General features: G+C 40.3%; 3 protein-coding genes and 1 long non-coding RNA gene across 5 annotated transcripts; 2 read left to right on the top strand and 2 right to left on the bottom strand.

Annotated features, from left to right (window-relative positions):
- The first annotated feature begins 2,000 nt into the window (after positions 1–2,000).
- LOC149984915 (cornifelin homolog A-like) lies at positions 2,001–3,832 on the top strand. The gene is made up of 4 exons (XM_090193334.1): positions 2,001–2,093; positions 2,940–3,047; positions 3,128–3,264; positions 3,514–3,832. Exons 1-4 carry the CDS (start codon positions 2,078–2,080, stop codon positions 3,604–3,606), a joined length of 354 nt encoding a protein of 117 aa, XP_090049460.1. The 5' UTR covers positions 2,001–2,077; the 3' UTR covers positions 3,607–3,832.
- A 171-nt stretch (positions 3,833–4,003) lies between these two features.
- LOC110533695 (uncharacterized) lies at positions 4,004–10,069 on the top strand. Its single transcript, XR_002475018.3, has 4 exons — positions 4,004–4,087; positions 4,326–4,468; positions 9,026–9,162; positions 9,581–10,069. It is a non-coding gene; the product is annotated as an uncharacterized LOC110533695 (long non-coding RNA).
- A 3,583-nt stretch (positions 10,070–13,652) lies between these two features.
- On the bottom strand, positions 13,653–17,075 carry tmem147 (BOS complex subunit TMEM147). 2 transcript variants are annotated; one of them, XM_021625604.3, is made up of 7 exons: positions 16,730–17,075; positions 16,333–16,449; positions 15,862–15,931; positions 15,284–15,486; positions 15,008–15,092; positions 14,722–14,843; positions 13,653–14,305 (listed from the first exon to the last, which is right to left on the bottom strand). In XM_021625604.3, the coding sequence occupies exons 2-7, from the start codon at positions 16,407–16,409 to the stop codon at positions 14,185–14,187; spliced, it is 678 nt and encodes a 225-aa protein (XP_021481279.1). In that variant the 5' UTR covers positions 16,410–16,449; positions 16,730–17,075; the 3' UTR covers positions 13,653–14,184. The 2 variants fall into 2 exon arrangements, with proteins under 2 accessions (XP_021481279.1, XP_021481289.1); XM_021625614.3 differs by having other exon boundaries at positions 16,720–17,000.
- A 1,374-nt stretch (positions 17,076–18,449) lies between these two features.
- On the bottom strand, positions 18,450–25,329 carry LOC100135863 (glyceraldehyde-3-phosphate dehydrogenase; the record flags this gene model as incomplete). The annotated part of the gene is given in 10 exon segments (NM_001124246.1): positions 18,450–18,862; positions 19,003–19,100; positions 20,283–20,445; positions 20,693–20,844; positions 20,988–21,069; positions 21,210–21,328; positions 21,591–21,681; positions 23,841–23,947; positions 24,144–24,240; positions 25,270–25,329. Coding segments are annotated over 10 exon segments (1,008 nt in total). The 3' UTR covers positions 18,450–18,792.
- Between the last annotated feature and the right edge of the window lie 311 nt (positions 25,330–25,640).

The raw sequence follows: 25,640 nt of genomic DNA, 5'->3' as shown, positions 1-25,640 counted from the left end.
ACCGGCAACAACGTCGCCTATGGGCACAAACCCACCATCGCTGGACCAGACAGGACTGGCAAAAAGTGCTCTTCACTCACGGTTTTGTCTCACCAGGGGTGATGGTCGGATTCACGATTATCATCGAAGGAATGAGCGTTACACCGAGGCCTGTACTCTGGAGCATGATCGATTTGGAGGTGGAGGGTCCGTCATGGTCTGGGGCGATGTGTCACAGCATCATCGGACTGAGCTTGTTGTCATTGCAGTCAATCTAAATGCTGTGCGTTACAGGGAAGACATCCTCCTCCCTCATGTACCCTTCCTGCAGGCTCATCCTGACATGACCCTCCAGCATGACAATGCCACCAGCCATACTGCACGTTCTGTGTGTGATTTCCTGCAAGATAGGAATGTCAGTGTTCTGCCGTGGCCAGCGAAGAGCCCGGATCTCAATCCCATTGAGCACGACCAGGACCTGTTGGATCAGAGGGTGATGGCTAGAGCCATTCCCCCCAGAAATGTCCGGGAACTTGCAGGTGCCTTGGTGGAAGAGTGGGGTAACATCTCACAGCAAGAATTGGCAAATCTGGTGCAGTCCATGAGGAGGAGATGCACTGCAGTACTTAATGCAGCTGATGGCCACACCAGATACTGACTGTTACTTTTGATTTTGACCCCCTTTTGTTCAGGGACACATTATTCCATTTCTGTTAGTCACATGTCTGTGGAACTTGTTCAGTTTATGTCTCAGTTGTTGAATCTTGTTATGTTCATACAAATATTTACACATGTTAAGTTTGCTGAAAATAAACGCAGTTGACAGTGAGAGGACATTTCTTTTTTAGTTTAGATTAAATGGGAAAAAGGAAATGCATGACGTCTGCATGTGGCCCATTTATACCTAAAAGCAACACCACAGAGATAGTATTTTAGCATAAAGCATAATCTCACAATAACTCAAGCAGAATTCCTAGCTTCATTCCAACATAGAATCACAGAAACAAAGTGACACAGAAACAATTGGCCCATGGAAACCCACCTAAAATGAATCAAGGCTCTGTGTATGGCATCAAGTAGGAACAAAAGAAAACCAAAATAAACACAAGAAATCCCGTAACTAACTAAACCATGTTGAGGTTACCATAAAATAGAAGTCGCGTATGTATTATCCAGAGAGGCAAGAGTGCAGTAGGGCATGTAACCAAATGTCATACAAATAAATACAAAACAGTATGGCCATCTATCATACATTTTATTTATGCAATTAGGAGAAAAGATTTCTTCCTTGTTCTCAACTTGCCTACCTGGTTAAATAAAGGTGAAATAAATAAATAAAGGTGAAATAAATTAAATAATCTCAGATATTTCATTGAAAATTAAAACTATCACAGACAGGCACCCAGTTTAATGATGTGTATAAAATGAGGGAAGTGTTTTGCAGAAACATCCTAAACGGAAAACCAAGAAAATCCAAGGCAGCAACTGGCAGACCACTGCTGGCCGTCTGCAGTGTTTGTGCACCCAGTCATTTAATGAAATTGTGGCATAATAAAAATACAATAAAACATTTGAAAACAGTAAAATTGTCTATTCAACTAATTACGGGTAGTGCATTTTCAAAATGAGAAAAAAATATAATTCAACTTTAGACAGCCTCCATACTAAAGTAAATATATTTTTTATTGAATTGTCTTTCATTGCATTTATAGACCCGTCTTGATTATCTATACAATACAGTATTATATTGCAAATATTCGGATCTATTTTTGGCAAATTATTCAACGTGTTAACTTTAGAATGTGCAAGAAAGGCATTTCACTGTACTTGTGCATGTGACATTAAAACTTGAATATTTGCCTTTGACTATCAAAACAGTTTAATTGATTGGACTGAATCATTTATGTATAAATAAATAGCCATGTCATGTGCTAAAATCTCAGAGAATACTTTTCAAGCTCCCACCCAGTCTCCCGCCAATCAGTCAATAACGTTAGTGTTTAGATTTAATTTTGGCAACCGTTCTAATAACAGCTCACTGACACTGGCGTTGCCTATCAACTTCGCTGGATGAGGTTGTCAAATGGAGTGATTTCAAATGGAGAAAAAAAAAGGTAAAACGGAAACGCATTGTTGAGTCCAAGCCTGTTGAGTGCTTACGGTAATTGTTTGTAACGTTTTGTGGTTGTTGAAATTAAGGTCCCTTAGGAACAAATGCTGTAGTTGTACTAAACTAACGTTAGAGCTCAGCTTGTGATGATGCTGTGGTTAGCAACTGGAATTGAGTTTGTAACTAGCTAGCTAACAATTATTTTTAAAAATTCGCCAATTATAAATCAAACAAACCTTTCCTCGGGAGGAAGTACATATCAGACCTCTGCAGAAGTTTGTTCCTAACGCAGTAAGCTAGATTCCCTATAGATGGCGGTAGAGGAGAACATAGCCAGGCCTAATAATAATTAAATAAGTGAGCTCCACACTTACAAACCTCCTTTCTTTCTAATTGGTATGATTGGTAAAGTTACTATTAAGCGCAGCTATAGGATAATCATGCCCTGTATTTCAGATTACAGTATCACTTCAGTAACCGACCCTACCCTACCCTGTTCAAAATGACCCCAAACAGACAATATTTGTAAAAAAAATAAATATAATATTTAAATAGGGCTACGATTATCTTTAAAAATTGTATTTTTCTATTTTTATACAAATAATGAAAATATGTAGGAGCACCTAAAGAAATTTAGGAGCAAAATAAAACATTTGAGGTAATAAAACTGTAATCCTTGATTTTTCTAGGCTCATTGGTGCTCCTAAATTTCAATTCAAGGTTGCACAGCAACATATTTAGGCGTATATGTGAGTAAAATGGTCACACTGTAGAGCATGGTTAAATGTTCTAATGATTGCAGCAGGTCCCAATTTTCTTCAACATACCTATACATTTCTTATTATTTCAGCCTGCAAATCTGGATATGGAGTGTGTGATGGAGCAGTAATGAGTCAACCCAATACTCCGGCAAAGTGGAACTCAAGGATTCTGGACTGTTGCATTGACAGGAGAGTCTGTAAGTGTAGGCTGTAATAGCAAACATAAACCTTTACAAGCTATAATGTCGACAATTTCATAATAATTTGTATCTTCCAGGTTTGTGTGGTACCTTCTGTTCAATGTGCCTAGCCTGTCAGATGGCTGAGAGGTATGGTGAATGCTTCTGTCTCCCCCTGCTGCCAACAACTATGATGATGATGCGCACATCAATGAGAGAGAGATACAACATCCCGGTGAGATAGCTGTCTAGTACAGTGCAACAAACCTACAAAACATCTGTGTATTAATGAATAACTACTTTTTTTATCATCACAGTGATATTGCTAAACAACATCATTGTCAATTTTGATAGCTTGGTTTGACTGTATGATTTATGTGTACTTATACAGTACAGTAGTCACCAATAAGCAATATATATATATATATATATATATATATATATATATATATATATATATTTTATCATCCCTCTGTATTTCTAGGGCAGCATAATTGATGACTGGGCAGTGCACATGTTCTGTGGACCCTGTGCTCTATGTCAGATGGCAAGAGAGATGAAACACCAGCTGTGTTGAGATTGAAAGGCAATCAATCCATTTGAGTTTTGGGGGTCTGTGCATACCTAATAAAAGAAGAAGAAAAACACTGATGGCTTTATATTACATACAGTATCTGATGAATTCCAATTGAATAAGTCATGCATGGAATTTAGAAAAAGGCAGAATAAACCTGCATGTACGATTATACAACTTTTATATATTGTGCACAACCATAATAAATGTTTTTGTTTATTTTCTTGCACATGCAGCTGTCAATTTGACTATTGATTATTGTTTGTTGCTAAAACAATGACAATGTAAAGTACAAAGTAAAGTACATGAGGAAATACTCTCACATAATTTTCAACACATTTTTATAGTAATGGCAATGGATGGAGGGATGATCGTGGCTGTGGAATGCAATTTATGAATTACCGTTGCCTAGTAACATCCTAAACACCAAAGCGTGCCATAAACTAACTTTCTAGCTAGATTAGGCTTGTTTGTTAACCTCTAGGTACGTTTTTGAAACGCAAAATAAAAGTTTACTAAAGAGTAAACATTAAGAATGTAAATGCATTACTTTGCAGATAATTGTATTTTATAATATTTACATTTGCTCAAGTAACTGGCTACTGTTGCTAGGTAGCTAGCAAGCTAGCCACAGTAGCTAGCTAGCTATTCGTATGATGAGCTAGCTAGAAGTAAAATCTAGGCCTATATTAATTATGTATTAATTTATATTCATTGAGCAGGGTAGTTGCAGGAAATATGTGCAACGTATTTCAAGACGCCACTACAAGACAACCAAGGACTTTAGCTGGGGGCCAGTTTGCCGGGATCCAGAAAAAGACATGGAGCTCTGGAGTGATGGATTGCTGTGTCGACAGAGATGTCTGTAAGTAATGGCTAGAATGGTACCTACACATGTTGATTGTTTGCATACTATTTGATTAATACGAGCCAACATGTACAACTACATATTTATTTTGACAGTGAAACTAAAACGTTTAATTTGGCTTTATATTACAGCATTTTGGATTTGAGATCAAACATGTTAACTTATATGAGGCAACAAACAGTACGCAATGCACCTTCTATATGAGGGTATTTTCATACATATCTGTTTTACCATTTAGAAAAGAAAGCACTTTATGTAGCCTATCTAGACCCCCATTTGAAGCTGTCATATGTATTTGGACAAATTCACTTATAGTGTATTACATTTTGTGAAACTTTTCTTATTTGGTCCCATATACCTAGCACACAATGACTACATCATGCTTGTGACTCTACAAACTTGGTGGATGCATTTGCAGTTTGGTTTGGTTGCCCAATAGAAATTAATGGTAAATAATTGATTGTGTCATTTTTCAGTCTCTTTTATTGTAAATAAGAATATAATATGTCTTTGAACACTTCTACATTCATGTGGATATTACCATGATTAGGGATAATCATGAATGAATTGTGAATAATGATGAGTAAGAAAGTTACAGATGCATAACTATCATACCCCCAATAAAATCGTGACTTCCCCTGTTATTGGTAATGGTGAGATGTTAGCATGTTTTTGGGGCATCTGTAACTTTCTCACTCATCCTTATTTGCTATTCATTCATGATTAGGCCTATCCGTAATCATGGTAGCATCCACATTAATGTAGAAATATTCAGAAACATTATATATTCTTATTTACAATAAAAGTGATTTGAAATTGACTCAATACATTATTCACCATTCTTTTTTATTGGGCACAATATACAGTGCATTTGGAAAGTATTCAGACCCCTTGACTTTTTCCACATGTAATTTTTTTCTCCACAAGTTACAACCTTATTCTAAAATGGATTAAATTGTTTTCCCCCCTCATCAACCTACACACAATACCCCATAATGGCAAAGCAAAAACAGGGTTTTAGACATTTTTGCAAATGTATATGTAGTACCAGTCAAAAGTTTGGACACACCTACTGATTCAAGTTTTTTTTATATATTTTTTTTTTACTATTTTCTACATTGTAGAATAATAGTGAAGACATCATAACTATGAAATAACACATATGGAATGATGTAGTGACCAAAAAAGTGTTAAACAAATCCAAATATATTTTATATTTGAGATTCTTCAAAGTAGCGAACCTATGCCATGATGACAGCTTTGCACACTTTGGCATTCTCTCAACCAGCTTCACCTGGAATGCTTTTCCAACAGTCTTGAAGGAATTCCCGCATATACTGAGCACTTGTTGGCTGCTTTTCCTTCACTCTGCGGTCCAACTCATCCCAAACCATCTCAATTGGGTTGGGGTTGGGTGATTGTGGAGGCCAGGTCATCTGATGCAGCACTCCATCAAGGCAAAGGGTGGCTACTTTGAAGAATCTTAAAATATATTTGGATTTGTTAAACACTTTTTTGGTTACTACATGATTCCATATGTGTTATTTTATAGTTTTGATGTCTTCACTATTATTCTACAATCTAGAAAATAGTAAAAGTAGGTGTGTCCCTACTCATTACTCAATACTTTGATGAAGCACCTTCGGCAGCGATAACAACCTCAAGTCTTCTTTTGGGTATGATGCTACAAGCTTGGCACACCTGTATTTGAGGAGTATCTCCCATTCTTCTCTGCAGATCCTCTCAAGCTCTGTCCGGTTGGATGGGGAGCTTCGCTGCACAGCTATTTTCAAGTCTCTCCAGAGATGTTCGATCGGTTTGAAATCCGGGCTCTGGCTGGGCCACTCAAGGACATTCAGAGACTTGTCCCGAAGCCACTCCTGCATTATCTCGGCTGTGTGCTTAGGGTTGTTGTCCTGTTGGATGGTGAACCTTCGCCCCAGTCACGAGGATCTCTTAGTACTTTGCTCCGTTCATCTTTCCCTTGATCCTGACTAGTCTCCAAGTCCCTGCAGCTGAAAAACATCCCCACAGCATTATTCTGCCACAACCATGTTTCACCGTAGAGGTGGTGCCAGGTTTCCTCCAGACGTGACGCTTGGCATTCAGGCCAAAGAGTTCAATCTTGGTTTCATCAGGCCAGAGAATCTTGTTTCTCATGGTCTGAGAGTCCTTTAGGTGCCTTTTGGCAATCTCCAAGCAGGCTGTCATGTGCCTTTTACTGAGGATTGGTTTCCGCCTGGCCACTCTACCATTAAGGCCTGATTGGTGGATTGCTGCAGAGATCGTTGTCCTTCTGGAAGGTTCTCCCATCTCCACAGAGGAACTCTGGAGCTCTGTCAGAGGGACCATCAGGTTCTTGGTCGCCTCCCTGATCAAGGCCCTTCTCCCCCCATTACTCAGTTTGGCCGGGCGGCCATCTCTAGCAAGATTCTTGGTGGTTCCAAACTTCTTCCATTTAAGAATGATGGAGGCCACTGTGTTCTTGGGACCTTTAATGCTGCAGAACTTTTTTGGTAACCTTCCCCAGATCTGTGCCTCGACACAATCCTGTCTCGGAGCTCTACGGACAATTCCTTCGACCCCATGGCTTGGTTTTTGCTGTGACGTGCACTGCGGGACCTTATTTACATTGCCTTCGGAAAGTATTTAGACCCCTTGACTTTTTCCACATTTTGTGACGTTACAGCCCTAAAATTGATTAAATATTTTTTTCTCTCAACATTCTACAGTCGTGTCCAAAAGTTTTGAGAATGACACAAATATTAATTTCCACAAAGTTTGCTGCTTCAGTGTCTTTAGATATTTTTGTCAGATGTTACTATGGAATAGTGAAGTATAATTACAAGCATTTTATAAGTGTCAAAGGCTTTTATTGACAATTACATAAAGTTGATGCAAAGAGTCAATATTTGCAGTGTTGACCCTTCTTTTTCAAGACCTCTGCAATCGGCCCTGGCATGCTGTCAATTAACTTCTGGGTCACATCCTGACTGATGGCAGCCCATTCTTGCATAATCAATGCTTGGAGTTTGTCAGAATTTGTGGGTTTTTGTTTGTCCACCCGCCTCTTGAGGTTTGACCACAAGTGGGATTAAGGTCTGGGGAGTTTTGTTTTGTTTTGTTCCCCGAGCCACTTAGTTATCACTTTTGCCTTATGGCAAGGTGCTCCATCATGCTGGAAAAGGCATTGTTCGTCACCAAACTGTTCCTAGATAGTTGGGAGAAGTTGCTCTCGGAGGATGTGTTGGTACCATTCTTTATTCATGGCTGTGTTCTTAGGCAAAATTATGAGTGAGCCAACTCCCTTGGCTGAGATGCAACCCCACACATGAATGGTCTCAGGATGCTTTACTGTTGGCATGACACAGGATTGATGGTAGCGCTCACCTGGTCTTCTTCGGACAAGCTTTTTTCCGGATGCCCCAAACAATCGGAAAGGGGATTCATCAGAGAAAATGACTTTACCCCAGTCCTCAGCAGTCCAATCCCTGTACCTTTTGCAGAATATCAGTCTGTCCCTGATGTTTTTCTTGGAGAGAAGTGGCTTCTTTGCAATTTTTTGCAATTCATCTGATCACTCTTCATAACATTCTGGAATATATGCAAATTGCCATCATACAAACTGAGGCAGCAGACTGTGAAAATTAATATTTATGTAATTCTGAAAACTTTTGGCCACGACTGTCCACACAATACTCCATAATGACAAAGTGAAAACATGTTTTTTAGAAATGTTTGCAAATTTATTAAAACACAAGTATTTACATAAGCATTCTGACCCTTTGCTATGAGACTCGAAATAGAGCTCAGGTGCATCCTGTTTCCATTGATCATCCTTGAGATGTTTCTACAACTTCATTGGAGTCCACCTGGGGTAAATACAATTGATTGGACATGATTTGAAAAGGCACACACCTGTCTGTATAAGGTCCCACAGTAGACAGTGCACGTTAGAGCAAAAACCAAGCCATGAGGTCTAAGGAATTGTCTGTAGACCTCCAAGACATGGAACAGGTAGGTTCGCTAGACCTTATTCATGGTTCCTTCACACATAAAGGTGGTGGAATTATTAGAGAATTAAGTCAAGGTCAGAATACGGTGTATCTGTAGACACACCTCTGCCACACCTTCATGTATTCAAGCTCCACCTTAAACGAATAGTGGGTGAATAGCATGCTATTTTCATACTTAAATTCAAGGTCTGAATATGCAGAGAAAAGTACATAAATATAAAAAGAGAATGACATTCCATTTATGCTTTCTTATCTTTGGTCAGAATCTGGGCCTGATTGAATATGCTAAAATACTTGACACTGTCAAATGGGAGGACTAAATACATAAAGTGCATTCATTTCCAAATGGATATGTATGGAAATGTGACATTATGTACTGTCGCCTCATATGAAACATTTGTTGTCTAAGCCAAAATGCTGGTGTATAGAGCCAAGTTATACATTTTAGCTTCACTGTCCAAATACAGTTCATTTACAGAGGAGTGTAATTGGGTCGGTTTCAGTCATCATTTACTTGCCTGTTCATTCATACCAACAGGTCTCTGTGGGTTTTTCTGTCCATGCATTCAGGCCATTAAAATGGCAGAGAAATACGGAGAGTGTTTCCTACTCTCTCATGTTCCATGGACACATTTTATGTTGCGAACCAGCATTCGGGAGCGGTATAACATAGAGGTATGCATATGGCATGTTGCTGATTGTACAGCTGTATAGAAATTATTGTATTGTTGAACATTTCCATTACCTGTTTCTCCACTACCTCATGCACACTAATCAACATTATCTTTGTACAGCATCAACTCAGTTATATCACAAAGTACTTTGAGGCGGTGTCCTGGACTAACGTTAAGCTACATCCTGGACAAAAAAAATGCTATTTCAATGGGAATTATCCTTTGGCCATGCTTTTTAGTCCAGGACTATGCGTAATCTGTGTCCAGTAAATCAGCCCTTTGTGTTATCTGTCTCATCCTCACCCTGTCAGGGCCAGCGCTAGTCAGGGCTTAGGGACTGATCATTATAGGCCTACGACATAGGAATGTGAGAAGTTGATATCACCTTAGCCACCCTAATAATATGTTGATTTCTACAGGGAACCATTTGCGATGACTGGTGTGTGACTGCTTTCTGCGGACCATGTGTTCAATGCCAAATGGTTCGTGAAGTCAATAAGGAGATTCCTAACTGACAGAGCCGCAAAGTGTTGTCTCCCGCACCTTGTTATGAAAATGTTAATTAAATTGTTGCAGTGAGGACCCTCAAGTTTTTGTACAACAAACTTCTTATGGTTACATTAGGACTGCTGTCATCTGAAGACTATGCCTGCAAGTCAACAAACTTTTTATGTTCCTCTGACTATACAGCACTATGTGAGCACAACCCTTTATCTAAATCCTCAGCAGTAAGAAAAAACAAGACACAGTACCATGTGACTGTCAGATGTATACAATGTGCAATATAACTTATAGTATTTTACTATTTATGATAAGTATGTTATTACCAGATTATGGCTAATTTAAATGTATTCAACTACCAGTTGTTTATATGAAAATACATTTGAAATAAGTACTACACAAGAATAGTTCAGAAATGAAATTATTGTTTTTAAACTTTTTGGATTATGTGTGAATTGCTAGATATTACTGCACTGTTGGAGCTGGAAACATATGCATTTCGCTGCACCTGCGATAACATCTGCAGATCTGTATTACGCGAACAATAAACTTTGATTTGAAAGTCGGTCTTTGACCTAAGCACCAAGTTCAATAAAAATACTAACAAAGTTACAAAATATCCAGTTAACCACAAGTCATTCCTGTGGCAGTAGGACTTTAGGACCATTTCAATTCAAATCTTATTCGTCATATGCTTCATAAACAACAGGTGTAGACTAACACTGAAATGCTTACATACGGTCCCTTCCCAACAATGCAGAGAGTAAAAAATGTATAAAAATAATTGAAAAATAATAATGAGGACTAAATACACAATTAAATGTTTTTGTTTTCACCTTTATTTAACCAGGTAGGCCAGTTGAAAACAAGTTCTCATTTACAACTGCGACCTGGCCAAGATAAAGCAAAGCAGTAAGACAAAAACAACAGAGTTACATATGGGATAAACAAACGTACAGTCAAAAACACAATAGAAAAATCTATATCTAGTGTGTGCAAATGTAGTAAGATTAGAGAGTAACGAAGACTTGGCTATATCCACGGTGTACCAGTACACTGAGCCAAGTTTTGAGAAAATGTCCAACTGCAATGCCTGGGCGACTAAACTGCATTGGTGTAAACTACTTAAGTAAAAATATTTTATAAAGTAATACTTAAGTAGTATTTTGGTGTATCTGTCCTTTAATATTTATATTTTTGTCAACTTTTACTTCACTCTATTCCTAAAGAAAACATTGTACTTTTTACTCCATACATTTTCACTGACAACCAGAAGTACTTACTACATTTTGAATGCAGCAGGACAGGAAAATTGTGAAATGCATGCACTTATCAAGAGAACACGTGTCATCCCTACCGCCTCTGGTCTGGCTGACTCACTGAACACAAATGCATATTTTGTAGATAAGATCTTCTGTGTTGGAGTGTGCCCCTGGCTATCCGTACGTTTTAAAAACAAGAAAATGGTGCCGTCTGCTTTGCTTCATTTTAATGAATTTGAAATTATTTATACTTTTACTTTAGATACTTAAGTATATTTTAGCAATTAGACTTACTTTTGATACTTAAGTATATTTAAAACCAAATACTTTTAGACTTTTGCTCAAGTAGTATTGTACTAGGTGACTTTTACCGGTATGACAATTGGGTACTGTAAATGACATGAAGCCAAACCAATTCTTAGCCTAAATTATTTAAATACAGTCTATTACTAACGTTATAGTACAGTATGTTCTTACCAGACTTCGGGTGTTACTGTGAAAATATCTTCATCCTCAACTTTCATTTCCTCCGCGTATTTAAAACTTTCAAAAGAGTGAGTTTCTTTCGGACACAAAAGTCCGCGATAAACTATATAATTTTCATAATTCGCCATACTTAAACACAGTTTACAGAGTTAAAGTATGCTACTTTTCGTCAAAAACAACGTATGTGCGTCAGTAAAATGGGAGGGAAGCAGATGCAAAAAAATATAATTCACTCAGCAGATAGCAGCATAATCCAATTACAATAATACACTAATAATAATCATTCATAATAATTAAAATAAGAATTGCTCATACTAATACTACTACTAATAATACATTTTGAATAGGTAGATTTGGACCCATCCAAAGATGCAGTTACAACACCAAAATTGGTTAAGTTATGTCATGTTTGATCAAGTCAAGCTGTTGATCCTTGAATTTGAAAAAGGTGCCTAAAGGCTTGCAGATCACACTGAGATATGGAAATCTATTTCATCAATTACCTGATTTGGGGTAAGTTATAGCAAACACATCCCTGTCCTGAACTTTGAAATCATTGGCATATTTCAGACTCAGGTATAGCCTACAGTAAGGTTCTGCCAGTTCAGCCCTGACCTAGAGGGATATGTTTAATACATCAATGCAAATGTCAGAGAGGAAAGTACCCCTCCCTCTCTTGTAGCCCTTTATTGCAATGGGGCCTTTGTCAAGGGCATAATCAAATGAAATCAACTCAAATTTTATTGGTCACATACACATGGCTTGCAGATGTTATTTAGTGTAGTGAAATGCTTGTGCTTCTAGTTCCGACAGTGCAGCAATATCTAACAAGTAATCTAACAATTCCACAACAAATACCTAATACACACAAACTAAGTAAAGGAATGGAATAAGAATATGTACATATACATATATGGATGAGCAATGACCAAGCGGCATAGGCAAGATGCAATAGATGGTATAAAATACAGTTTATACATATTGGAAGAGTAATGCAAGATATGTATACATCATTATTAAAGTGGCATTAATAAAGTGACTAGTAATCCATTTGTTAGAGTGGCCAATGATTTCAAGTCTGTATGTAGGCAGTAGCCTCTCTGTGTTATTGATGGCTGTTTAACAGTCTGATGGCCTTGAAATATAAGCTATTTTTCAGTCTCTCGGTCCCAGCTTTGATGCACCTGTACGGACCTTGCCTTCTAGATGGTAGCGGGGATGAACAGGCAGTTGTTGTCCTTGATGATCTTTTTGGACTTGTGATATCGGGTGGTGTAGGTGTCCTGGAGGGCAGGTAGTTTGCCCCCGGTGATGCGTTGTGCAGACCACACCACCCTGTGGAGAGAGCCCTGCGGTTGTGGACGGTGCAGTTGCCGTACCAGGCGGTGATACAGCCCAACGGGATACTCTCAATTGTACGTCTGTAAATGTTTGTGAGAGTTTTAGGTGACAAGCCAAATATCTTCAGCCTCCTGAGGTCCCCCAGAGGGCTTGAGATGGGATGGATGGCCAACACAAGAAGCAGTAAACCCAATTCAAGAAAGGAAGGAGCGTTTGTAAACCTTTTCACTGTCTATCTGTTCCCCACAGCTATAGGGTAAGCAAACAATGAGACGTCTCACCTAATGTTGCAACCATTACAAATAGGTCTACCTTGCCATTGACAACAAGTTTCAATACAGATTGGTCAATAGGTTTCCACACAGACTATTCTGGTCAACAGGGTTCTATACAGACTAGACTGGTCAACATTGTTTCTACACAGACTAGACTGGTCAACAGGTTTCCACAGACTAGACTGGTCATTGTAAGGCTAACTACAAGGGGAACAATCTATTATCTCCAGTGAATTAGAAGTGGCATTCCGGTGGTAGGTGTGGAGCACCGATCCTTCAGATTGGAAAGGCAATATGTGTGGGAATCTGGACACAACAAGAGTATTCATCATTCAAGGACAAGCCCACTACTGTACAGACACCAAGTCACCATGGAAACCAGCCGAGTTGGGTCACACAGTACATAATGGGGTTTGTAGTAACAGTATGCGTGCACGTCAGGTGTGAAAATGTGATTTTCTTCTCCTTACAACACCACACCATACATAAAGCTCTCATACGAGGAGCCTGAACTACACCTCAAAGTTGAGTACAAATTTGACCTCCATCTCCTCCCTTTTGTAGATGTTTTAATTAGATTTTGTATAGTATATATTGTGTAATAAGCACAATGCACAACTCAAAAGTAGCATATGAAGTCATTTATTGGCCATTCACACACACCTCACTAAATTTCCATAGAGTAGCATAACCCACTGTTACCATGTCATGTAATCTTACAACATAAATAAGCCATTATGCTGCTTCAGTCATGTGACAAGAAGTGTGCCAACATTTGTATTTCATCATGTTGAATGAGATTAAGTTAATCTCTTTCATACCTGCAGTAATGCAGCTGAGCACACACAGTGTAACAACAGTATTGTACCATCTGCTTACATGTTAAAGTAGTATAGTAATTGTACTACAACGCTTAAGAGTCATCCACTTTCATCCACTTGTTATAAATACTCAATCTACCGTACTAATTCCAGCACAATAATAAATCATACATTTAAAAAAAATAAGTATCATAACAAAAAAAGTCTGAAATCATGAATGCTCATATTCCTGCCCTCTTTCTGAGCGATACAAAATTAATCTGTACAGGCGCAGTCTGGTTGAAAGGCCCTGTGTGTGTGTGTTAAAGACCCTCTTTGTTTGGGCTCCCAGCCAGTCTCAGTTGCTGTGCACCAGTGTGACGAAAAGGAAGAGAGAACAGAGGGAGATGGATCCAGTGAGCACCGCCTTCACCAGGAGGGCTGTCCAGCTCCCCAGCAGGAACACATGGACAAACAACCTGAGAGAAGTTAGAGGACAGAGGAGAAAATGAGTAGATGTCTATGAACAATTATGATTATGGTTGTGTAGCTTTGTTTTTTACCAATATGTCAGTTGTTGGCTACCATGAAACTGATTGTTGCTAACATAATTACGATGGATTATGACATGAACTTGGAGGTGTCATTGTTTTCAGTACCATTTCAATACTGTATTGTTTCTTTTGAAAAATAGGGGTTGGTTATCCAGACCATTACACAACTGTAGCTAGCAGTGTTTATAATGACCTCTAGTGGTGTAGAGAAAAACTTCAGTTCCCTCCCCAGAACAGATGAGCACTATGAGCTGAAAACCAGCTCTGTGAGGATGACCATTTCTACAGTATGCAGTTCCACGGTTCCCTTCCCTGGGTACGTTGAAGTACGTGATACTCACTCCATGAGGAAGGCCTTGTATACACACAGCCCTAGCAGTACAGTCACAGGCAGACGGAAGCTCTTCGGGAGGTCGTACCGCGTGAACATCCACACCACTGCTGCCATGGCGATATAGTGCACCTGAAATAGAACACGACACCGAATTTCCTTAAAAACTAGACTTCTTCCAAGCCTGCCACAGGAAATGTAATGTTGATGAGTATTCATTATCTAAGTATTTACTGGAAGTCTAAATAAATGTCTATTTGATTCAGCAGTATAAGTGTCAGTGCAGGGGGATTTACCAGGCTGATGTTGGAGTCGAAGCTCATCTGTATGTACTTCCAGTCAAACTCAATGCCTCTGGCACCCACCCATAGAGGTATACACCTGGATGACAGGGCAAGAGGATTAAATACAAGAGACACCATTGCAATTAAACATACTGACAACTACACCAGTGAGCTTGGGTAGTGAATGACTATAATCTACACTGAAATTAATGTGAATCTGGAATGCACCCAAAGAGATTTAAAGAGAAACAGCAGGGGAACAGAGAAAGATAGAGAAAGAGAATGTACCTTGACATAACGAGCTCTGCTGTGGCCCATCCCATCGCTGCCACCATGATCTTGTACTCTCCCTTCCCTGCGTTCCTGGACATGACCAGATGCAGGCCCAGAAGGTCTGCTAGGTCCACCGTGGCCTTCATAAACTCACCAACAAAGTCATACACGCCAGCTCCTCCCTCCCACGTAGGGAAAAATGTGGCCAGAAATAGCATCTGTAACAGAGACATTGTTAATGCAGTAACAAATGTTTTTGTATTGTCACATATACCGGATAGGTGCAGTGAAACATGCTGTTTTACATGGTCAGCCATAGTTGTACTGCACCCTTGTAGCAAATTAGGGATAATTGCCTTACTCAAGAGCACATTGACAGATTTTTCACCTTGTCGGCTCGAGTATTCAAACCAGTGACCTTTCGGTTACTAACCGCTAGGCTACCTGCTGCCCTAGTAGGATACATATTAACTAGTAATAACTAATAACTAGTAGGCTACATTAGTAATCAAGCAGTTTTTAGTTCCTTTGACAGAATGATGGTACTTTTATTGCTTTTCAGAAAACAGACAGTTCGGACAGTCAATGTTCACCTTGCATAGCTGCACAAATAGGTAGGTAGCTCCTGCTTGAACACATCTCCAGAATGCATTATATTCTGATCTACAATAGGGATCAAGAGAAAGACATTGTTTAAAACATTCTAGTATACAGACACATGGCTGCCTAGAGTGGCAGGAGGATTGGCTGACTTCCTCTCAATCTGCTGACATTTCCATGTAGATTACATTTCACCCTCTAAAATATTAATTATATTTAACTCTGCAAATTAGTTAAAATCAAATTATTATTTACAATGACGGCCTACACTGGATTCGAACCAGGGACTGTAGTGATGGCTCTTGCACTGAGATACAGTGCATTGTGCCACTCAGGAGCCCAGTAAGGGTGACTAGCTAGTGAACAGATCATTAAAAAATATATGTTCAGTAGCTAAATGTATGGGGTAAACTAACAAATTAATCCAATGCATTTTATATAGTATGAGAGGTGCTGATACTTACAATCCACTGCATTTGTAGGTTATAAAGTAGGGAAAATAAGCCAAGGCAAAGCAATTCCCGAAATGAAATAGCGTCATATTGCCAGGGAGTCCAACACTGGCGAATCCTCCAACGAGTCTGTGAATGAATGAAGACATGATGGCTGTTAGCTAGCAACAATTATCGACACAATATTAGCAGGCTAACGTTAGTTACTTTAGAAGCATTGGAGCAGATAATCTAACAGTGACGTTAACGTTACTTGCTAGCATCCTCTCTTCCTGCACGCTCAAAAGGTTGCTTCCGTGCAAGGTCTAACCCATTATAAATTTAAATATGTTAGATAAGTTAAATGCGTATAAAGAACACACGTCTAAATGAAGATCGACACGAATCATTTAGAAATACCTGTACTTACTCAGGTTGACCGAGGGATTATTAAGATGCTAATGCTAGTTTGCTAACGCGTTGGTAGAAGGACGGAAACTAGTTTTCCAGTAGTTACCACAGCCACAAAGTCGTAATTGGCTATATCGTAGAAAATTAAAAACAAAAATGTGCCTTTTGGTCTTAATTTAAGGTTAGGGTGGTTATGCATAAGGTTAGCAGTGTGGATTTTCTAAGGTTCCAAATCAGATTTTAAGAATATAAATTGTAGAAATAGGCGGGGTTTATAACTTTGTGGCTGTGGTAACTAGTAACGACCCGGAAACTACCAAAATCCTACCATTAAATGATTCCGCTATTCCTTGATGTCCCCGACCTATGGTTCCGCTCGTGCATTTGGACAGAAACTCAAATAGGGTCGTGTAAAGCAAATGGACGGAACGACAGAACGGAGTCATGGTTAACCGTAATAATTTCAAGGCAGGACTTCGGCAGTTTCTGACAAGATTGTTTCGTATGAAAAGGTTTACAAACTCTGATTTCTGATGTTCATGCAACGAGTAAATAGTTCATGCATTGTCGTTGACATGAAAAAAACAACTAATGACAATTTATAGGTTTAAGGATATTTGCAGCACTATAGCAAGCCTGGACAGCCGCTAGTTAGCGCTATTATCCACTGACAAACGACGTTAGGAATAATAGCGTTATCTTGCGGCGGCAGGGCTACACTAGTCAAACGTCGAGTTAAAGGCCCAGTGCAGTCAAAAACGTGATTTGTGCGTTTTAAAAATATTTCCAAACTATGAGCTTGGAATAGTACTCTGTAAACTGTAAAATTGTGATAATGCCCTTTTAGTGTATGAGCTGTTTGAAAAGACAGCCTGAAATGTCAACCTCTTTTGGTGGGATGGAGTTGGTCTGCTCTTGCTAAGAACATTTGTTTTCAATTAAAAATGGTCAAAAATAAATCACAGTAAGGTACTTAATTGTTACCCAGAAATTATTTGATTGAGCTATAAAATGGCTACATTGAACCTTTAAAGCTCATTATGGTCATTCAGGCATCTACAATGTGCAGTAGTCTAGGCTACTGTCTAATATAGAAATGTACAACCATGCGATAATGACATTCCAAAATAATGAATGTTGTGGCATTTCATGTGAACAGTGTTGAATGCAGAAAATATACCGGTCATTTGGTTTACCTTGTGCTACAATATTTGCCACTAGATGTCTCCTGCGATTTCCGTTAGGGCATGATTAAATCACTTGCAATTGTGGACTAACAGAACTTTCAGAATGCATTTGCATGTTCTTGGAGAGTTGATACTTGATTGAGAAACTCAGTCCCATGGCCTTACACCCGTTCAATTCTGTCAGATAAACTGGCTGAGAAGTCATCCAGTGCAACATGCATAACCAGATTGATATTGAATTTGCCAATCATGTTTGACTCCTGGTCCTAGGTACCAACAAGGGTATGCAGACTTTTGTTCCAGCATAGTATTAAAACTGGCCTGGCTAAAGCATCAGCTATTTAAACTGTAGTTTAGGGATTAACATGTGTATGTTCAAATAATGCAAATGTGCATACAAAAGTCAAATCCTGTCATTAATGTAACAAACATCAACAAGCATCATCTTCATGTTCTGCATCCTGAATGCAGATGACGACTTATGTCATTGTGAGAGAACATGTTCTTATAACACTGGGCAAACAGGAAACATGAACAACAAGGCAAGACAGAGACATTTGTAAAGATTTATTACTTTTTTAGTTACAGTAGCTTGTCTTTCTCACTTGACTCTTAAACTAGAATTATTTTAACACCAATATTACATGGTAACAGCCAGTATGGAAACATCACAGCAATGTTCTGGGAAGACAAACACATACTGTCAAGTCAAAACCGTCTCAGTGGGACTCTCATAAAGGAAAAAACAAATACTTGTACACACAGCCTACTACAGAGACTAAGTTGTGTTGTAGAGAGTGGTGGAGGGCTGGGGGTACTAGGGGTGTGACACTGGAGGGTGTGAGTGCATGTAAAAGGGGGGTGGGTCCCATTGCAGCTTTCTGGAGCCGGACAGTTACTCCTTAGAATGCATGTACAGCAACAGGTCAGCGACACGGTGGCTGTAGCCAAACTCATTGTCATACCTGGGGAAACACAGACAGACAGAGTCATAGTTTAGTTGAGGGCTGAGAATAACCAAAAAAGGGGTCCAGCATTAGCAGGGGAGGAACTATAGAATTAAGAATGATTGAATATTTACTCTAATTCTAAGGGAGTTATTTACCAGGAAATGAGTTTGACAAAGTTGTCGTTGAGGGAGATGCCAGCGCCAGCATCAAAGATGGAGGAGTGGGTGTCGCCAATGAAGTCAGAAGACACAACCTGGTGGGACAGGAAATAAGCAGTGAGAAACCCACCAACAGAACAGCTGCAGTATACAGAGATCTATGTCATCTGGGAGCCCTGCTTTTAAACTACAACTTACTAATAACGCATATAATTGCCAGTAAAACTGAGCTCCATTGCCACCTCTGCTCATCTTTCATGTTGACATACATATTTTGTAATTAACTTCTAGGGTAGGGGGCAGCATTTGGAATTAAAAGCATGCCCAAATTAAACGGCCTGCTACTCGGGCCCAGATGATAAGATATGCATATAACTGGTAGATTTGGATAGAAAACTCATTTCCAAAACTGTTAAAATAGTGTCTGAGTATAACAGAACTGATTTGGCAGGCAAAAACCTGAGAAAATTACAAAACCTACTTCCTGAATGGATTTTTCTATTCAATGCCATTACAGTATCCATTGACTTAGGACTCAAATTGCATTTCCTATGCTTTCTACTAGATGCCTGTCTTTAGAAATTGTTTCAGGCTTGTATTCTGATAAATGAGGGAGTAAGACCAGTCTGAATGAGTGGACCCTGACGTGTCAGAGCTTTTTCATGCGCAATCCCGAGAGAGTACCTTTCTTGTTGACCTTTAATATTGACGACGTTATTGTCCGGTTGAAATATTATAGATCATTAAGGCTAAAAACAACCTGAGGATTGAATATAAACATCATTTGACATGTTTCTATGAACTTTACAGATACAAATTTGGATTTGTCTGCCTGTTTTGACTGCGTTTGAGCCTGTGGATTACTGAAGAAACCGCAAACAAAACAGGATTTTGGATATAAAGACTTCAAACAAAAGGAACATTTATTGAATAAATGAATGTCTTCTGAGTGCAACCATATGAAGATCAAAGGTAAGGGATTAATTTTCTCTCCATTTCTGACTTGTGTAACTCTTCTACTTTTCTGGCTACTGTTTAATGATTTATCTGCTGGGCTATGTTCTCAAATAATTGTAAGGTATGCTTTCGCTGTAAAGCATTTTAAAAAATCTGACAGTGGTTGGAGTCACAAGAAGTTAATCTTTAAACCTATGTAAAATATGCTTTGTTTTCTGAATTTTTATAATGACACTTTCTGTATTTGGCGTTCTGCAATCTCACTGGATGTTGGCCAGGTGGGACCTAGCGTCCCACCTACCCTAGAGAGGTTAACTTACAGAGTCCTCAGTGTATCCCAGGTATCCCTTCATGGGTCCTTCGGCGGCCTTCTTGACAGCCGCCTTGATCTCAGCATAGCTGCCAGGCCGGGACAGGCGGCAGGTTAGGTCCACCACTGATACGTCAGCCACGGGCACACGGAAGGCCATGCCAGTCAGCTTGCTGACAGAGAGAGAGAAGACTTACATCAGCACTTGTATAATCAGTCTTTTTCATCACGCACACATCTGCATTCAGCATCTTTGATAAGTAGTAGGCACAATCACATAAATGTATGCAAACACCCATCACAGGAGGCTGCTGAGGGGAGGACGGCTCATAAATGGCTGGAATGGAGTCAACCACATGGAAATCACATGTTTGATGTCATTCCAACCAGCCTCCTGTGACACACACACCATCTACTGACCCGTTGAGCTCAGGGATGACCTTGCCCACAGCCTTGGCAGCTCCGGTGGAGGCAGGGATGATGTTCTGGTGGGCACCACGGCCATCGCGCCATGCCTTGGCAGAGGGGCCGTCCACCGTCTTTTGGGTGGCGGTGTAGGCGTGGACTGTGGTCTGAGGACCAGAGAGAGAAAAAGATGAGCATGGTTTCCATAGCGTCAGCAGATGTGTCAATATGGACCACAGGAACAAGAGACATTCAGATGCTCCCTGCTCATGAAGATGCATGGACAGTCTAATGGAAGAAAAACACTGACCATGAGGGCCTCCTCGATGCCGAAGTTGTCGTGGATGACCTTAGCCAGGGGGGCCAGGCAGTTAGTCGTGCAAGATGCATTACTGTGGATGACCAGAGAGAATTACAATAGGTCACCAATTCAGATGAATCATTTATGCTACCCTTATTAAAAGGTTGACAATTCTTGTGAAGAGTTTGCCCTTTGATCATGAATGTATTGGTCAGGAATTAAGGGACTCACCTGACGATGGTCATGCTGGAGGGGTCGTACTTGTCCTCGTTGACTCCCATGACGAACATGGGGGCGTCAGGTGAGGGGGCGGACACAACCACCCGCTTGGCACCACCCTGGATGTGGGACTGTGAAAACAGAAAATAAAACACATTGAGAAAGTCTCAAATCTTGAATGCACATCTAATACATCATATTTTATGTTTGTGTCTGGATCTGACTGGTCCTAATACACCTGAGAACTGTTGATAAAGTCTTTAGAGTTTCATTTTGGAAAAGTACATTAGGGTTACTTATCTGGCTGGCGCAAGGCATTGTGGAGCACTATAGTCATCAGTGCTTGACAAGGACACAAGTGTGTCAGTCTTGTGTCTGGGTACTGCTACTTACAGAGGCCTTGTCAATGCTGAGGAAGACTCCGGTGGACTCAACGACGTAATCGGCACCGGCTTTACCCCATGGGATCTCATGGGGCTTCATACTAATGGGGAGAGAGATATTAAGGAAAGCTTTGACTATGTACAGTCGTGGCCAAAAGTTTTGAGAATGACAAATTCATTTCCACTAAGTTTGCTGCTTAAGTGTCTTTAGATATTTTTGTCAGATTTTACTAGGGAATACTGAAGTATAATTACAAGCATTTCATACGTGTCAAAGGTTTTTATTGACAATTACATGAAGTTGATGCAAAGAGTCATTATTTGCAGTGTTGACGCTTTTTTCCAAGACCTCTGCAATCCGCCCTGGCATGCTGTCAATTAACTTCTGGGCCCCATCCTGACTGATGGCAGCCCATTCTTGCATAATCAATGCTTGGAGTTTGTCAGAATTTGTGGGTTTTTGTTTGTCCACCCGCTTCTTGAGGATTGACCACAAGTGGGATTAAGGTCTGGGGAGTTTCCTGGCCATGGACCCAAAATATCGATGTTTTGTTCCCCGAGCCACTTAGTTATCACTTTTGCCTTATGGCAAGGTGCTCCATCATGCTGGAAAAGGCATTGTTCGTCACCAAACTGTTCCTAGATAGTTGGGAGAAGTTGCTCTCGGAGGATGTTTTGGTACCAGTCTTTATTCATGGCCGTGTTCTTAGGCAAAATTGTGAGTGAGCCTACTCCCTTGGCTGAGAAGCAACCCCACACATGAATGGTCTCAGGATGGTTTACTGTTGGCATGACACAGGACTGATGGTAGCGCTCACCTCGTCTTCTCCGGACAAGCTTTTTTCCAGATTCCACTTTCTGATATTTTGGGGCTTAAGAGAAAGTGACTTTACCCCAGTCCTCAGCAGTCCAATCTCTGTACCTTTTGCCGAATATCAGTCTGTCCCTGATATTTTTCCTGGAGAGAAGTGGCTTCTTTGCACCAGGCCATCCTCCAAAAGTCTTCACCTCACTGTGCATGCAGATACACTCACACCTGCCTGCTGCCATTCCCGAGCAAGCTCTGTACTGGTGGTGCCCCAATCCCGCAGCTGAATCAACTTTAGGAGACGGTCCTGGCGCTTGCTGGACTTTCTTGGGGGCCCTGAAGCCTTCTTCACAATAATTGAACCGCTCTCCTTGAAGTTCTTGATGAGCCGATAAAATGGTTGATTTAGGTGCAATCTTACTGGCAGCAATATCCTTGCCTGTGAATCCCTTTTTGTGCAAAGCAATGATGACAGCACGTGTTTCCTTGCAAGTAACCATGTTTGACAGAGGAAGAACAATGATTCCAGGCACCACCCTCCTTTTGAAGCTTCCAGTCTGTTAGCATGACAGAGTTCTCTAGCCTTTTCAACACTCACACCCGTGTTAACGAGAGAGTCACAGACATGTCAGCTGGTCCGTTTGTGGCAGGGCTGAAATGCAGTGGTAATGTTTTTTTGGGGTTCAGTTCATTTGCATGGCAAAGAGGACTTTGCAATTAATCTGAGCACTCTTCATAACATTCTGGCGTATATGCAAATTGAGGTAGCAGACTTTGAAAATGAATGTGTTATTCTCAACTTTTGGCCACGACTGTACAGACTCAGTGAGCATAGCCTTGCTATTGAGAAAGACCTGGATCTCAAGATGAGACTATGTGCACACAAAATGAGGTGGAAACTGAGCTGCACTTCCTAACCTTCTGCCAAATGTATGACCATAGAGACACATTTCCCTCAGATTGCACAGACCCACATAGAATTCAAAAACGAATCCAATTTTGATAAACTCCCATATCTATTGGGTGATATACCACAGTGTACCATCACCGCAGCAACCAGTGAAGAACACCATTGTAAATACAACCCATATTTATGTTTATTCATTTTCCCTTTTCTACATCATTACAACACTGTGTATAGCCATAATGACATTTGAAATGTCTATTCATTTGGAACTTTTGGGATTAACATTCAAAATGGGTGAATATTTCCTTTAAGCCTCAGTGTTAACACTGAGCTGGGCCTTGCAGACAGGTGGCACCAGCCCTCAAAGGCCAATAGCAACACTGAGGAGATACTGGCCAGAGGGATTACAGACCACTGAGGTAATACTCTGAGCCAGGGAGAAAGGGGCACACACATTCAATCAACCTAGCCCCATAGAATGGAACTTCACTCAGATGTACAGAAACGCTGCACGCACGAGCACACGTGATGATGTCGTCACTCACCACTGGAATACGGAGATGGAGTGGTCATCCACAATCAGCTTCCCGTCCTCCATGCTCACCTCACCCTTGTAACGGCCGTGGGTGGAGTCATACTTGAACATGTAAACCTGTGGAGAAAGAGAATGTTGGAGAAAACCTTGATGTTCTCTGACAATGTCAGTTTTGTTTATCAGTTCATTACACATGGGGTAATTGGTGTGTTATTACAATAAATACTACCACATAATACTACCACTGATTAATATGGCAGGGTGCCATGTTATATGAAGGCTGTTGGTTGAGGGACTGAAAGACTCAGCTCACCATGTACTGCAGGTCGATGAAGGGATCGTTGATGGCAACGACTTTGATTCCCTTCTGCAGGCAGGCCCTGAGGACCAGGCGGCCAATACGGCCAAATCTGGACAGAGAGGGAAAGGCTGGATTCAGTACAGACACAGGGCGACATGGGATTTCTACCCTAAAAAAAATAAATCTAAAATCCCCTCGTGATGCTGCTAAACTAACATGTTTGAGTTAGGATTTACAAATCATGTGGAAGGGTGAGTGAAGTAGTGTGTACTTAACTGTGTGACTCGGATGCATGTGCATTGGTGTGTTGGTTTACAGTGTAATCCTTATTATCTGTTAACAGTGCGGTCCTCCTCTTCCCATCTAACACTACGGACTCCCCTCAACACCACACCTTCTGGGGCTGGTTGCACCAGTTGGTCGTAACTATGTCCAACGTAAAATGTGCTCTACGCTGGACCTAAAAATGATCCCTGTTACACCACATGTTTGACCACACACGGCTATTACTTTAAAGTATTTAAATTAGCCTACTTTATTCCAATATCTTCGTAATTTAGAGGGTCATTCCCACAGTAATTATTGATTGACCCATCCAGATGTGGTTTAGAAAACATGCATAGTGGTGGGCTTTGCAAAGTGATGAGACGTGCCTCGCAAAGTTCAGAATGGTCACGAGGATGGTAACAGCCTAGTAAATGGGCGCAGGCTAGCAACCATCATTATAAAGCATCAAATCTCATGAACGCCCATTGCTTACGCCGGACTTAGCTACAACTAAATTCTTATCCCAAAGTTGGACGTAGCTACGCCCTAACTAAAATGTAACAACTTTTACACTCAACTGGTCACTGATGACAACCTCAGGCTCTGTGGGGGCTGACAGATACCCATAGGAAGACGACCAATGTCTGTTCAGTGTTCACTGTTTGCTGCTCCTAATTGCGATTTACACCATAGATCCTTCAGTTATCAGTGTGTTTTGCAATTGCATTGCTTCATAGCCTGTTATTATTACATAACTCTTAACAGGGGCTGGATGTCTGTGGGTCATTTTCCATTATTTTTAATGGCAGTGTTTAACACTGTTTTTGATAAATATGCAACAATGTGTATTGGAGGTGAATGTAATGCTTACCCGTTGATTCCAACACAGAGGTCTGACATAGTTGCTGTTGATTGGGTTGTAGTGGTGAACCTGAAACAAGACAGAACATGTATTGCAACAAAAGTATCTCCCTGTAGAAACAGCAAAGTCTTGCAAAATGTACAGCTTTCACAAAGAGGGTAGGCCTAACTAACACCGACTCTTCCCAGGCCGTCTATTCCCACAGAGCCTAGAATCGGCAATCACTTTTTTTCTATAACAGAGATAGTAGTACCACAGTTTAATTTGTCCAGTTAAGTAACAGCAGTTAGCTAAGTCAAACACTTGTTCTGCTATGTAGTGAAGGACTAGGTGGCCTAGTGATGGGAGGTGTAGGTTAGATTTGTGTCCCTAACTTGGCT

The sequence above is a fragment of the Oncorhynchus mykiss genome, chromosome 2 (assembly GCF_057628025.1).
Source record: "Oncorhynchus mykiss isolate SJ-2025 chromosome 2, ASM5762802v1, whole genome shotgun sequence".
Lineage (NCBI taxonomy): Eukaryota > Metazoa > Chordata > Actinopteri > Salmoniformes > Salmonidae > Oncorhynchus > Oncorhynchus mykiss.
Note: the sequence above shows the minus strand (reverse complement) of the source record. Positions and strands in the feature narration are given on the sequence as shown.